At 47.4% G+C, this 13,682-nt stretch overlaps 2 protein-coding genes across 6 annotated transcripts in view; one reads left to right on the top strand and one right to left on the bottom strand.

Annotated features, from left to right (window-relative positions):
• The first annotated feature begins 4,769 nt into the window (after nucleotides 1-4,769).
• SOD3 (superoxide dismutase 3) lies at nucleotides 4,770-6,280 on the top strand. 2 transcript variants are annotated; one of them, XM_005019265.6, is made up of 2 exons: nucleotides 4,770-5,185; nucleotides 5,379-6,280. In XM_005019265.6, the coding sequence occupies exons 1-2, from the start codon at nucleotides 5,010-5,012 to the stop codon at nucleotides 6,106-6,108; spliced, it is 906 nt and encodes a 301-aa protein (XP_005019322.4). In that variant the 5' UTR covers nucleotides 4,770-5,009; the 3' UTR covers nucleotides 6,109-6,280. The 2 variants fall into 2 exon arrangements, with proteins under 2 accessions (XP_005019322.4, XP_012954722.2); XM_013099268.5 differs by having other exon boundaries at nucleotides 5,064-5,218.
• An 848-nt stretch (nucleotides 6,281-7,128) lies between these two features.
• Nucleotides 7,129-13,682, bottom strand: part of CCDC149 (coiled-coil domain containing 149) — a 50,131-nt gene continuing 43,577 nt past the window's right edge. For 2 of the 4 annotated variants that reach the window (XM_027457307.3, XM_027457309.3), the window contains one exon: nucleotides 7,129-11,409. In XM_027457307.3, coding sequence (XP_027313108.3) covers nucleotides 10,820-11,409 — 590 coding nt within the window. In that variant the 3' untranslated portion in view covers nucleotides 7,129-10,819. The remainder of the gene's footprint in view (nucleotides 11,410-13,682) is intronic. The other 2 variants (XM_027457308.3, XM_027457310.3) reach the window with 1 other exon arrangement.

Here is a 13,682-nt window from a genome sequence, read left to right as displayed (position 1 = left end):
CCCCATCTCTCCTTCCAAAGCTGATGTAACATTAAGATACAACAGGTCAGTTCGACGGTTTTGGCAGAAGAGAGATAGCAATGTGAGGATGTGTGCACAAAAGGTGGCTTTGTATGAGCTGAGGATGCCTGAGGGTTCAAACACCACTCAGTACCAGGCAGCGCTTCAAATATTACATAATAATATAATAATGATAACGTGGGTATGTGTGATAGGGCCAGTGAATGATTTTGGTTCCTGTGAACTCTGAAGATCCAGGGAGGATAGGAAAAGCACAATTCAGAAGTCACAGCCACAGAAAAACCCTTAAAAGAAACACACTTTTTGCATTCACCTGAGGGCCAAAAAGGGAAATAAGTAAAAGATATCAGGAAATGTATTTATTTATTTATTTTATATAATGATATAAGAGAATAACAAGCATTGCATGTACAGAAGATGTAGAAGTGAATCTTAACTTCAGCAACTACCTCACACAACATTCTTGCACACGAGCTAGGGGATAAACTGGTCTTGCTCCCAGTGCTACAAAGCAGGTGCTGGGACGATGGGAACTCTGCTCCCAGCCTGGTGACTTGTCAGCGCCCAGCGGGGAGGACAGCCTGCCTCGGACGCACACGTTTGTCTTTGATTCAGCTTTATTCAACCCTTCTGTTAATGACTTGGATGACAGAACAAAAAAGTAAACTGATTAAATTCACAGCTGATACCAGGCTGGAAGGGCTGTAAATACACTGTAGGGAAGGATTAGAATTCAAAATGTTCATGACAAGCTGGAGAAACAATAAGGGGCGGGGGAAATGAAATAAAAAGGAGGTTAACTCAATTAGAACAAAGGTAAGATCCCATACTTGGCAGGAATAGCAACCAAAGAAATGCAAAATGGAAACAATTGCACAGACAGCAGTTCTGCAGGAAAGGATCAGAAAAAAGCCACGTTATGGTGTGGAGAATAACAGAGCCTGTGGGACAAGTGCACCGTCCTTCCTGGCTGCCGGAGGTGCTGAGGTGTTTGTGCACCTCCCTTCCAGAAAGAGGTGCGCGCTCCATGGGCACATGTGGCATACAGTACAGGAGCCTGGAAAAGCTAGGAGGAAAGCTTAAAAGGATTGGGACTGTTTGACCAGCTCCTGAGGATGGGGACAAGCCCAGGCCAGGCTGGGGCCCTTCCTGCAGGGAAGGACTGGGCTCCCCATTTTGGCCCTGGGAAGCGCTCAGGGCCTGCAGGCCTCACACCTGCCTCCTGCTCGGGTAGGGGGCCTCCGGCTCCAAAAGGGACCTGGCAGCTCAAACCAAGCTCTCCTTCACACAATGGGAAGATAGAAGGATCTGAAAGTCATGGTCTCCTCACCCATGATGATCACTAGCTTTCTGAGATGCTTTGCTGCCATCCCTTGCCATGGCACAGGGATCATTTAACTGCTTGCATGCAGCTGCTGCTCGCATGGCTGACCTGCTGGCCCAGCTGCCCCGTGGCTCCCGAGCTTTGACGGGAAGCCACACACAGACCTGAAGTTGTGCAAACATCCACGTGTTGTGCAATGCGCACTTTGAATCCAAAAATAAAAAAAAAGAAAAAAATCAAGCTCTTTCCATACATGGCAAGTGGCCACTGAGCCGGAGGGCAGCCTTGCATTCGTTCCTCTCCTCTCAGAGAGCAAAACCTTCCTCAGATTAATGCTATGCAGCAGAAAGGATAACTATGTAATAAAAGGTCAGGGAATTAATACAAACACTAATAATAACCTAAGTTACCTAATAGTTGGGTTCCATCCCTAATTTTTATGTTACATATTAATATTTTATATCCACATGCGGAGATGAAATTCTGTTAAATTAGGTTGACAGAACCAGAATGGGTTTCTGAGTGCAGCTTTGTCAAAAAGCTTACTTACAGTTCCTTTACAGCTCCTCTCACTCTCATAAAATGATTTCTTCACAAGCTATTAAAGAGGAAGAATTTCAAGAGTTTTTCAAATTGGCTGATGGAAACTAGTTTGACAGTTGCACGATCCTCCATTTTCAAGAGAAATTAGTCCCCGCAGAGAACAGTGTTGTTTCCCTTTTGTGTATTTATTTAACTTGATTTTTTGTATGGGTAATGCCCTGAAAAGTTGGAAATGCACATAGCTCTTTTGCAAGAAGATTATAAATGGATGCTTATCTCAGGCACTAAATATCTTTATTTCTTTAAACAGAACCACCAAGACGAGGAATGGGAATAAACAGGAAGAGAAGGCCTCCACCAGTGGCAGATTGCCCCTGTGCTAGAGCAAGTTTTCTCATTCTCCTGTCATTTTTTTCACCTTACAGCAATTGCAAAATGAGTTTCTCCACCTTGGTTTCTGCAGGAGGAGGTGCTGTTAGCACCCCAGTGCCAGCCCTGTACTGCAAGACGTGGGCAAAAACTGCTCACTGACACCCTGATGGCGTTTCTCCTCTTTAAATCCTAGCTCGTCACCACTGCTTGTAGCTCCACAGATCCTAAATAACACTGCAGGCTTACCTGCAGACCTGCAGGCAGGTGCCCAGGCACAGCAGACACCGTGAAGAGCTGGTGATGTGCTTGCAGGAGATTGCTGCGCAGGGCATGTACGATACTATGCCATAGACAATGCATGGAAAATCTGGTGCCCTGCAGTCACTCTACAGCGAGCACGAAACTCCTGCACTGTTGGATTCAGACTGCTGCCTGATGACCCGCCAGCTGCACTGGCTCCCAGGCTGGGACCATGACTCAGGAATGGCAGAGAGCGCCCCGAACTGAAGGAACACATTAGGTTTCCAATGATCTTGGCTCTGCTTCCCTCAGGCTACAAACAGCCCCTGCCTTTAGCGGCTCCAGCCTCAGCCATACGCGGAGGAGAGCAGTCAGCTCCATTACCTGCAGCCGAAGACGTAAGGCCTGCCTGCCCTGGGTGTCACTTTTATGGAGAGCCACCCTGCCGTAAACCCGCGGAGAGCAGAGCCGAGCTGCAGACAGAAGCAGGCCACTGCTCGCTCCGACGGGCGCTCTCCCACACGGCGCTCCTGCGTCACATTGAGTCGACACCGGGTGAGTCAAATGATGTCAGGTCACGCAGCAACGTCGTGCAACGGGACAGAGTCTGCCCCAAACCAAGCGACCAGCACAAGGAGGTCACGGCATGGACTGAGATTTCGGTTTGTGTTGGGAGCGCGAGTCCCTCCAGCCATCAGGAGGTGACTGGGACAGGGGAGCAAAATCCTGGGCCCTGAGGAACGCAGGCAAAGGCTCTGCCCTTGTGTGGAGCTTACAGCCTGGTGAATAACAGCGCTGGCTTGTTTGGGTGGCTCTGGCTTGCAGAGCCCAGGAGATTCTAGGACATGGCCTGAAATTCAGTATACCCCAGCTCCTGTACACTGTGGCTTTAAAAAGAGAGGTTTATTTTTTAAACAGTGCACGGCCAGGTCATGGGGGCTTTCCTCCCACTGCCTGCTGCCTGCTGTAAGGGCCATTAGCCCATTATTCGTCACCACTTTTCAAATAGAAAACTAAAACATGGGCAGTGGGTTACAACAGGCTTTAATGCTCCACCTGGTTAGTGCTTAGTACTTCAGCGTTCAGAGCTGGAATGAATGCCAACCACCCTGGCAATTGCATTTCTTGTAGTTATCAGTCCTTCTCCTCTTTAAAATACATCTTTCTGACAGCAGCCCACAGCTACTCTTTCCTTTGCGTTCTCTGAAGTGCAGAGCACTACAAATACATCATTTAGCTTTGCTGCAGTCCTCTCTGTCCCTTTGATCATCTCCTTTACACCCGTCTGCATTTCTGCTTGGCTCCCGCATGTGCAGTACATCAAAGAAGAGCTTTGCAGCAAGTACCCTGGGCTTTTCAGGGCTTCTGTTTTTTTTTTTTTTTTTTTTTAGGGACAGAATCCCAGCTGGTGTAAAACAGCACAAATGGCACTCAAGTCAGCAGCATTACTGCATGTAAAGCAGCCACACTTCTGCCCCGAGTTCCTGCTGTAAAAGGCATTAGCACTTTGTGAGCGTGCATTTCCCCAGCTCGGAGGCTGCCAGGGATGAACCCGGGGAAAGGCAGGGCAGGAGGAGGCGCTGGCTCAGCCCCTCCATGGTTCCCATCGGCACAGGGATGTGAAGAGCTCGTAAATACCCCAAAGAAAAGAACCACCAGTTGTCCCATTTCATCGAGTAGGAACAGGAGCCCAGGGTTAAAGTTCAATATCGCAATATCCCAAGCAGAATTACCTGACCCCGTACTTCCAGCGCCTGGCAAATGAGCCAAGCAGGAGGCACTCCTTCAGCTCTCTTTGCCCCCACACCAAAAGAAAAAAATAAATCAGCTTGCAGCTGGGTATCTTGGGTGTGATCTAGCGTGTGATACCCATAGGATAACACACACATTTTTACCATTCCAGAAGCTGACAGCCACGTTTCTTTCCCAGCTGGCAGAAGACACAAATTGGGGAAAAAAAAAAAGGCTTTTCCTTACAATTTTCTTATATTGTGAATTGTTCCTGTGTTACACAAGCTACTCCTCTCTCCCTGCACAAATCCCAGCCTGCTAAACTGCCCCTGTGGTGGCTGCATCCACGCTGCAGGCACAGCTCTGCACTAAATGTGCCTCAACCTCTGAGAGTTCAGGTTGTGCCTTCCAGGTTTTAAACCCACCAAACGTTTGGTACACGTCCATGTGCAACACTTCCTGTTGCTGAAGGACCAGTTTCAATTTTGAGGAGTGCAGGCATGGGAATGCAAAACAACTCCATGACAACCAGCACAGCGCAGTGACCGAGCCTCCAGCCGAGCCTCAGCGAAGCTGCCGCTCTCCTCGCTGCCCGGGGAAGGTCGCTCATTTTAGATAAGCACACGAAGCCATCACCAGGCAAATCACTTTAGCAGCTTGGTGACTTTTTTTTCCTTCTGTTTCGGGATGGTGATGAGGACAGAGAGCCAGTTTCACAGGCGAACAGAGTGAGGGCAAAGTTTTTTTCCAAAAGTTCTCTTTTGGAAACTTTCGGAGAATGAAAACTTTTCCCTGTCCCTGCTGCCTCCAGCCCTCCCCTGTGCTGCGTTTCCAAGCTCTTACACAAGCACACCCCAGCCTCCAGCAGCTCGGCGCTGAGGGCTGGCCGCACTCTGCTTGGTGGGAGCAGAGGCGAGGAGCTGCCACCGAGGCATCCTGCGGTGATTGGGAGAGGTAAATCCGCTCGCTGGCTCCGTGCTTCCACTGGTAACGCGCAGCTCTCTGCGTTTACAGGGGCGTGTTTTGCTTTAGCTTCCATTACTCGCAGCCCGCTGGGACCAGGCTGCAGCTGCAGCTCCGTGTCCCTCCCCAGGCAGGCTGCTGCCACCGGCCTCTCACTCCTGCTGGCTTCCTCTGCACTCCGCAGGCTCAGCGTGGCCAGGATGCTTCTGCTGCTTTCTCTGCTCGCGGGACTCGCCCTGCCCGCCCCTGGCATCGCGGCGGAAGAAGAAACCGAGCCAAGCAGAGAGACCCTTCAAGACATACAGAAAAAAGTGAACGACCTCTGGCAGAATTTGCTCTACCCGCTAACGGCCGGTAACGAGACCGGCGGGATGACTTACGCCGCTTGTGAGATGCAGCCCAGCCCCAAACTAGACGCTGAGAAGCCGCAGGTGACCGGCCAGGTCCTGTTCCGGCAGCATTACCCGCAGGGAAGGCTGGAAGCCATTTTTCACTTGGAGGGCTTTCCGCTGAACGACGACCAGCCCGGCAGAGCGATCCACATCCACGAGCTGGGGGACCTCAGCAGCGGCTGCGATTCCACCGGAGGCCACTACAACCCCTTCCGCGTCAACCACCCCCGCCACCCGGGGGATTTCGGGAACTTCTCTCCCAAAGATGGCAAAATCAGGAAATTCAAACCGAATCTCTTCGCCACTTTGTTCGGCCCGTACTCCATCCTGGGCAGATCCGTCGTGATCCACGAGCAGGAAGACGACATGGGCAAGGGCAACAACAAGGCCAGCCTGGAGAACGGCAACGCGGGCAAGCGCCTGGCTTGCTGCGTGATCGGGGTGTGCAGCGGGAGCTTGTGGGAAGATAAACTGCCTGAGGTGGCGGACAAGAAGAAGAGATTGCTCAGAACCAGGCTTTAGGGAGAGCCAGAATGTCCCTGGGCAGCACCAAGTACCTAGCACTGCGCTGTCGGCTGCCACAACACATGGCAAAGGGATTCCCGTCCCCGTCCTCTTGCTTCTCTAACAAATGTGTATCACTTTGTAGGGCCGCCTTTCTGTAAGCTGGTCAATAAAAGCAGCAGCAACTCAACGCCGTGCTATGTGTTCTTGGAGATGAAAAGGTTCCCTTCTGTGCAGCTTGGGGTGGCACGCGGGAAAGGAGGAGTGCTGGGATGCGTGGGTTACAAAGCCGGTAGAGGCTGCGCATCCTGAGGGGCTCTCACAGGACCAGAAGTCAGATACCAAAATTCACAAAAATAAGTAAAAATAAGCGAGGAATTGCCTCTGATTAGATGCTGTCCCTTACTTAGCTGCAGATCTAGAAGGTAAAAAGATCTCAGTGCTTTCAACAGCTTTGAGTGTTGTGTTGTAAGACTTGGGTCACGGATTTCCCCTAAAATAAGGGAAAGTACAGACATTTCCATGTCAAACTTGAGATTCACTGTGCTATTCTAGTGGTATTTTCAGGCTTTATTCTCAAACATGGTTGAGCTTCTAAACTGGCTTAGGCTGTCTACACATGCACATATAGTTGAATACCACCGAAAGCGGACTTAAATACTCCAGCTTTCCATAACTCCCCATCAAAAACTCCTGAGCGCCTCCAGTTTGTGACTGGTAGCGACTGGGTTGCATACAGAAGGTTTAATGCTGCTTGGACAGCGATGATAGAATTAGCAGAGACGAATATTACTTTCAAAGCCACAAAATACTGAGTGTGTTTCTTCACACAAAAATTTAGGAAGTAAATCACTCAGCCGAGACAGGGAGATGTGACAGCGAAAACATTTCAGCCAGATAATGTTCAACAAACGTAGAGGTCTCGCTCTATAAAGCTTTATTTTTCTGTTTTAACACAACCCTGGAAATACTACAGCACTAACTCATCACTATCATTCATCTGATACTGAGCAAAGGAAATCAGCAGGTAGAAGCGCATCAGGAAATGTATGGTTTTATTAAAGATGACAAAATGTATTAATACAGTTGAACTACGTTGCACAGTTAATCCAGGCAGCAACAAAAGGAAGGTTTGCAAATAAATTAAACCACATCGTTTAAAAAGTAAAACTACAAAACAGAGGCTGGTAAGCTAAACCCTATCTTTTAGAAACGCAGCAGACTTTCAACTTAATCTCGGTTAAGATTTTGAAATACATTCCTGAGCTCATATGGATTAAAGAAATCCCCCTGTCTTTATTATACAAATTACCCTATGCTTAAAAATAGTATCACTTAGAAAAGACACGGCATTCTCAAAGACGCTTCTTCAGCTGTCATTTGCACACAATTATTTTACAACTTCACTGAACATTGTTTTTCAGATAGCCGTGGCACAGTACTTTCAAATGAAACCCTCCTCACAGGTAGCGCGTGGATTTGCTCTTAGGTGAGGCAATGTGCTTCAGATCCATTTATGAAACGCACCTCATCCATCCCCTTGCCACAGCATTCTGCTTCCCCAGAGCCCAGCAGCAAAAGAGCTTACAGCAGGAGGTGATTTCCCCGTTCCTAAAATCCTAGGAAAAGGGAACACGAGTCTAAAAGAAACCCAGTAAAGTAGTGTTGATTCCATAACAAAACATGAATGAATTTACCCAAAAAAATCACAGTCCTAATAACACAATAATATAAATTTAAACAACATCCTAGAACGATGCTGACAAGACTATTAAATTAGCTATCATGTAGTGCAGTCTGACTTCTACAAGCATCTTGGGGCTGAAACCTTGTGTTCCTGGGAGAAGGCTAAAACCACAGCCAGAATATGCATTAACTCAGGCAGAACGCACGGGACCAGCATCACAGTATGAATATTGCACTCTGAATGAGATTTCCAGAGATCCAGGTACCTTCCTGGAATTTAAGTTGCAAAAAACAGGCATTAGGAGGAAATTCTTCACTCAGAGGGTGGTGAGGCAGTAGGACTGGTTGCCCAGAGAAGCTGTGGATGCCCCATCCCTGGAGGTGCTCAAGGCCAGGCTGAATGGGGCTTTGGGCTACCTGATCTAGTGGGAGGTGTCCCTGCCCATGGCCGGGGGCTGGAGCTGATCTTTAAGGTCTCTTCCAAGCCATCACTCCATTATTAGAATCATTTTATGATTCTATGAAAGATACAAACATGGCATTTAAGGAGAGTTACCCCATGACCTTATTGATATTGAGTTTTCTCCGTTTTCTTCTCACCGAAAACAACCACAGCACAATGAATCAGTGCCTGAGGCACTGCACAGCAACTGTTGGTCCAGCACTGCTTCCACCTGCACCAAGCTCTCCATTAGTTAATGGCATTAACTGGTGTTGAGAGAACAGCAGCAAACATCAGCTCACACATTTGTGGGTCAGGGAATATTTAGGACAGGGAAACACCGTCCATAAAACACCCTGAACATTTCACCTGAATGTTTCAGAGCTTGGCTACATGAAACCCTGCCTCTTTTACTGGCTTGCATCAGCTCTGACCGCACCGATATTTAGCTCCGTGCAGGATTAGCCTCTGAAAGATGGAGAAGAACATATCTTGAATAAAGTGATACTTCATGTAACATTCAAGCATTATAGGAAAAAAAAATCTGCCACAGTCTCCCGGAGATTTCAGTTTCTGCAGCCATTTCTCTTCCGACTTGTCAGTACTGTCACACAAATGAGGCAGTAGTGCAGTCAGTTACAATTAATGGCAATGGCATAACAATCTTTCAAATGCTTAAACTCTTTGTGGTTTTCAGGTTATGAGGAACTTACATTTTTGTCAGGGTAATGAAAGGAAAACTTTTTACTGCTTCATGTTCCCGACGCACTTAAATCTACAGATGTTTTCTCCCTAAGGGCTGCTGTGAAATGCTGCAGTGTCAAAGAACCTTTCAAGAGGAAGGAAACGCACCCCAGCAGCATGGTGACTACGGGTTCGCTGCCTGCAGACAGACACTGAAAGGGTTACACGAAGGCACCTGGCGAGGAACACATGTGAGAACAGCCACAAGCCACATTTTTCACCTTCCCACCATCATTCCTTATATTTACGTGTAATCATTTACATACAGCCCTTCTTCTGCTGAATGAAAACTGCTCACGGGCTCTGACACCTTGATTCTGGCAGCACCTGCTAGCGCAGCTCCCATCTAAGCAGAGTTTGTCAGTATTGCTAATATAAACTCTGTTTATTCAGCGGCTGACAAGTGGGCTGTAAAAATTTGCAGCTGGCAGTTATTTGTCAAAGGAGGCTTCAATCTGGGAGGGATTTTCCTTTTTATTAGTAGTATTTTATTAAATTTGCTTTAATTCCCTCTGATTGGTTTCAAGTTCTGGGAGTGAGAAATGAACATTTACAGACAATTAGCTCCCAAGCCAGCAGAAAAATTGCCTTGAGGGCTGCTGGCCCATAGAAGCCCCACAGCTGCAGAGCCGATTCCTTGTGCTACGAGCAGGAGGGGAAGGACGTGCCTCCCCTTCTCCGCCAGCTGCTAACTTCACCGCTGAGCGTTCCCTTGTTGCTGCCTTCCGAGGAGCAGAGTGGCACAGCTCCAGCGTCAGGAACGGGCTGGGGAATGACACAGCAGCCTCCCTCCCTCTTGCAGCGGTGACAGGCAAAAAGCTTTCCTGTGACTGAACCCCAACAGGGGAAGAAGTTTAAGGAAGAAGTAACAGCACAAATAAACCTCCTACAACAAAGAGCGGTGAAACGAGGAGGAAACACAAACATGATTTTTTTTTATGCTTTCCAAAACGTAAAATAAAACACAGATTCTTTCAAAAAGGAAGGCACAAATGGAGTCGGCTGAAATCTACCACCCGTTACGGTCTGAGGGCTGTTGCAGCTCCTGGAGGCTGAGGGATGCAATTCCAGTACCCCAGAGCACCAAGCAGGCCGGTGGGGCGTTGCTGGTTCTCCTCCTGCTGTTCTCCTTGCTTGGAGCAGCACTGCTGTTCCTCACAGCAATAATTCCGGCTCCTCGGATGTTTTTTCAGAGCATCACTAATTTGGGTTCTTAGTGTCTGGTGAAATAACTCCCTTTGTTTTCATGAGATGAACCCGGAGAGGGAGGTAAAAGATGCAAAGGTGTGAAATGAGAGAACAACACAGGCAGGGATGGTTCTCAGAGAGCTTTCTGCTTCCATTACCAACAGCGGTCTTATTCTAAGGACGTACTCACAGCCATTATGGACAGGGAAACAGAATGCAGTCTGAGAAACAGGCAAAACCCTACGACCATAAGGTACTTCTCAGTTCATCATTCCAATTTTCCATCACTGGACATGTCTAGCCATTAAAATCAAGTCCAGCACTAAGACCGCAGGCCTTACAGAAGCCCAGTGAGAACGAGGCACATGGTTATCACTGGGCTCTGCTACACGGCTGTAAATCACATCCACCTACACAGAAACCTCAAATCATTACAAAGAACCAAAACGATTAAACCCAAAGAGCTTCAAGTTCTTTCTCCCAGATTATTTACATTTTTGGTATACTGCAGTCAAAACTAACAGAAGAACACCATTGTTAGACAAATATTAACAGACTCGTGTAAAAAACTCAGTCCTCTGACAAACTTTCACTGGTCGTAGTCACAGCAGCACAGACCCACTTGCAAGAGGGTTACGGTGAGAAGCGCAAGGGCTTGGCTGTCATACCTCAAGCCAAACTGTTATCCAAATATTCACAGTTTTCAGCATGAGCAGGCTGTTTCATGTTCTCAGATTCAGGGGGCTCCTCCAAGCTGTCATGTGTGCGTGCAGTTGTGACGCTGAGACCCCCGTGCCCTCTGGGGTCCGCAGCACCCAGCGCGTCCCCGGTGACGCCGTTCTGCCTCCTTTGGTTTGGGATCTCACAGTCACTCTCCGAGGTTTCATCACTGTCCTTCAGGGTCTCCGTTTCAGCTGCTGGCTCGCTTTCAGAAGTTGAGGGATCTGTGGGGTTGGACGTGTCCGGGCTGGAGAATGGGAAATCTCCCTCCGAGGAGCCATTAAACTCTGCCCCAACCACTGTGTTCTGCTCCCCAGCTGCATTTTCTGTTCTCTTCCCTTCCAGTTCTGAAACTGCCTGTTCTGTCAGTTTAATTATCTTGCTTTCAAGCTTGTTTATTTCTTCCTCCTCAGAAGGTAACTGGGGTAATGAAGGATAAAAATGTTTATTTTGGTTTCTGTTATTCAAGTTTCTTTCCTGAGGAGCCACGGACTCACTTGCAACAGCACGAGCTTCGTTACGTTCCCCCTTCTGTTCTGCTGAAAGAGAAATGGAACAGCAACATGCCTCATGTTTGTGTACCCAGCCTGGGGACCATCACAACAGTGTCACACCACAGAGATGTCTGCCTCAGTAAGAGATTGCCAGAGTGGTTCTCTGTCTTGTCCCTGACCCATTTTTTACATGATAAGCAATCAACACAGATTTTCTTGCTGGGTCAGGGCTGTTTTGGAGCCTGTCTTTCCCTAACAGTGACAATTTTAGAAGAGTTATAGTTGACACCACACTGCAGAACAGCACAGGCAAATTTTTTTAGGAGTATCAACTCTAAGCAAGGCACTTAACTGCAGAATTTTGGGGCATAGTTTAACATTAACCCCCAAATCAGTACCACTTTCAGAGGTTAACACAAACCCCTTTAACTTTGCGCAGCCTCTCATCCAGTAATTCTGTTATTGATCCTGCAACATTTCTCCTAACGTAAAAGATTGCTCTAATTTGGGTGGTGTGATAAAACAAAGCAGAAAAATATGAAATATACTATTACACTGAAAGCCAAACACTGAATAAAGTGACAGAACGGAGAAAACAGTGATGTGCAAACAAACAGCTCTGTAAGAGAACGAATTTGTCCTCGTCTCTGTTAAGGCCAAAAAGCCTCACTGAAGATCAGCTTGTGGAATCAAGTAAGAAAAATTGGGAAATGCCAGAAGTAGGGCTGCTCCGACAGCTCCAAATGGCAGTGCATGTGCATTACCTTTTAGTACAGGAGCACTTCCTGGATTTCTCCCACAGGAATCCTGCCCTGCTCCATGCACGGAGCAGACTGGCTGCGGGGCGGGATCTGAGCTGTACAGTGCAGGAGCCTACTGCCTCTACCAGCCCTGCCTCATTTATAAGCTGGGAGCTGCTGAGTGAGTGAGACAGGGGTGGGCACGAAGGGAACAGACAGTCTAACTACCATTAAGGAAGCCGGGAAAGTCACTCTGAAGAGCTGGGATTTAACTCTGTGGAAAAGGCAGGGATAAATTAACTTTCAAAAGGTGATCACCCACTGGATCTAATCCTCATTATCTGAGTGCTCAGCTGGAAACTAGGAGCTTGATTTGCAGCACTGCTGTGCTCACATTATATATTTGAACACACGTACTCTCCGTGCTCTAAAAATAGCTAAAACTTAGGCACCTCCACTTGGCACTCAAAATTAGAGGGGACTTTGCATTGCTCTTTGTGTGGCACGGTTTCCTCCTACAGAGGGATAACACCACCCCATCACCTCGCTGCAGTGCTGTGAAGATAAATCATTCATAGAAGAACAATTTGTGTGAAGTTCACAGAAAAACAGTACTTTTGTCTTCAGAGAGTGCTTGAAATGGAGCACAGGCAGTACAACAGGAACAATGCGTTCACCAGTGACGACAAAAAGAGAGCTGTTCCCCAGTGGCTCTGATGTTCCCGTGCAATCCATCACACGACACCATATATTGGGTGCGTTGGATGCAGTGAGGTTTTGTGGCAGGACACAGTCTTTAATTCATGTGCCTGTACTATGTCATTATGCATTTTCACACAGGAACTGCACAGTATATCCTACAGACTTCTACCATCCAGCCTAATTGAAACTGATAATAATTACAGGCCAGAACAGGGCTTGATGAGATCATGGTAAGCAGACAGATTTAATCAAAAAGGCCTGAAAAAGGGCCTCTGATTATCTGTATGTCTAGCTAGAGCAACATTTTATGTATTACAGAAGGTTCTGGTAAAAAATGTATGTTAGCTCAAAGGATAGAAAGATTTTCTGGGCCAAACACACACCAAATATCCATGGTAGTGTTTATAGGGCCACAGTTGACTGACCTCAGGCCCAGCATTTAAAAATATGCAAGAATCTCATTTCTATTCCACTTATCTGTTATCATTCAACTGATCACTCAGCTAATAATAAAGTAAAAGTGGTTTTGTTTTTGTTGCTGGAATACTTTTAAACTGAGGTCATACTTGCTCAGTGAATAAAGGCTGCTGAACACATTCCTGTCTTCTTCTTAGTTGCCAAATTCCCCCAGATTTTGGAGGCAGGCTGCAGAGATCAAAAATTGCACTGCGGAGCAAATTCCTAAAACTCAACTCCAGGCAGTCATCCTCTGTGTAAAGCAGCACAGAAGTTGACAGAGCATCACTCCCATGGAGCTGCTGACTGCGGAAGAGCTGTCAGCTCCAAGGAGGAGGAGATACCCTGCAGCTGAAAACGCATTGCTTCTTTTCCAGGCTTCGAAAGGAAAATGGAAAGCACAAAATCCTCCAGAAAAGG

The sequence above is a fragment of the Anas platyrhynchos genome, chromosome 4 (genome assembly GCF_047663525.1).
Source record: "Anas platyrhynchos isolate ZD024472 breed Pekin duck chromosome 4, IASCAAS_PekinDuck_T2T, whole genome shotgun sequence".
Classification (NCBI taxonomy): Eukaryota; Metazoa; Chordata; class Aves; order Anseriformes; family Anatidae; genus Anas; species Anas platyrhynchos.
This window is presented reverse-complemented; position numbering and strand designations above follow the sequence as displayed.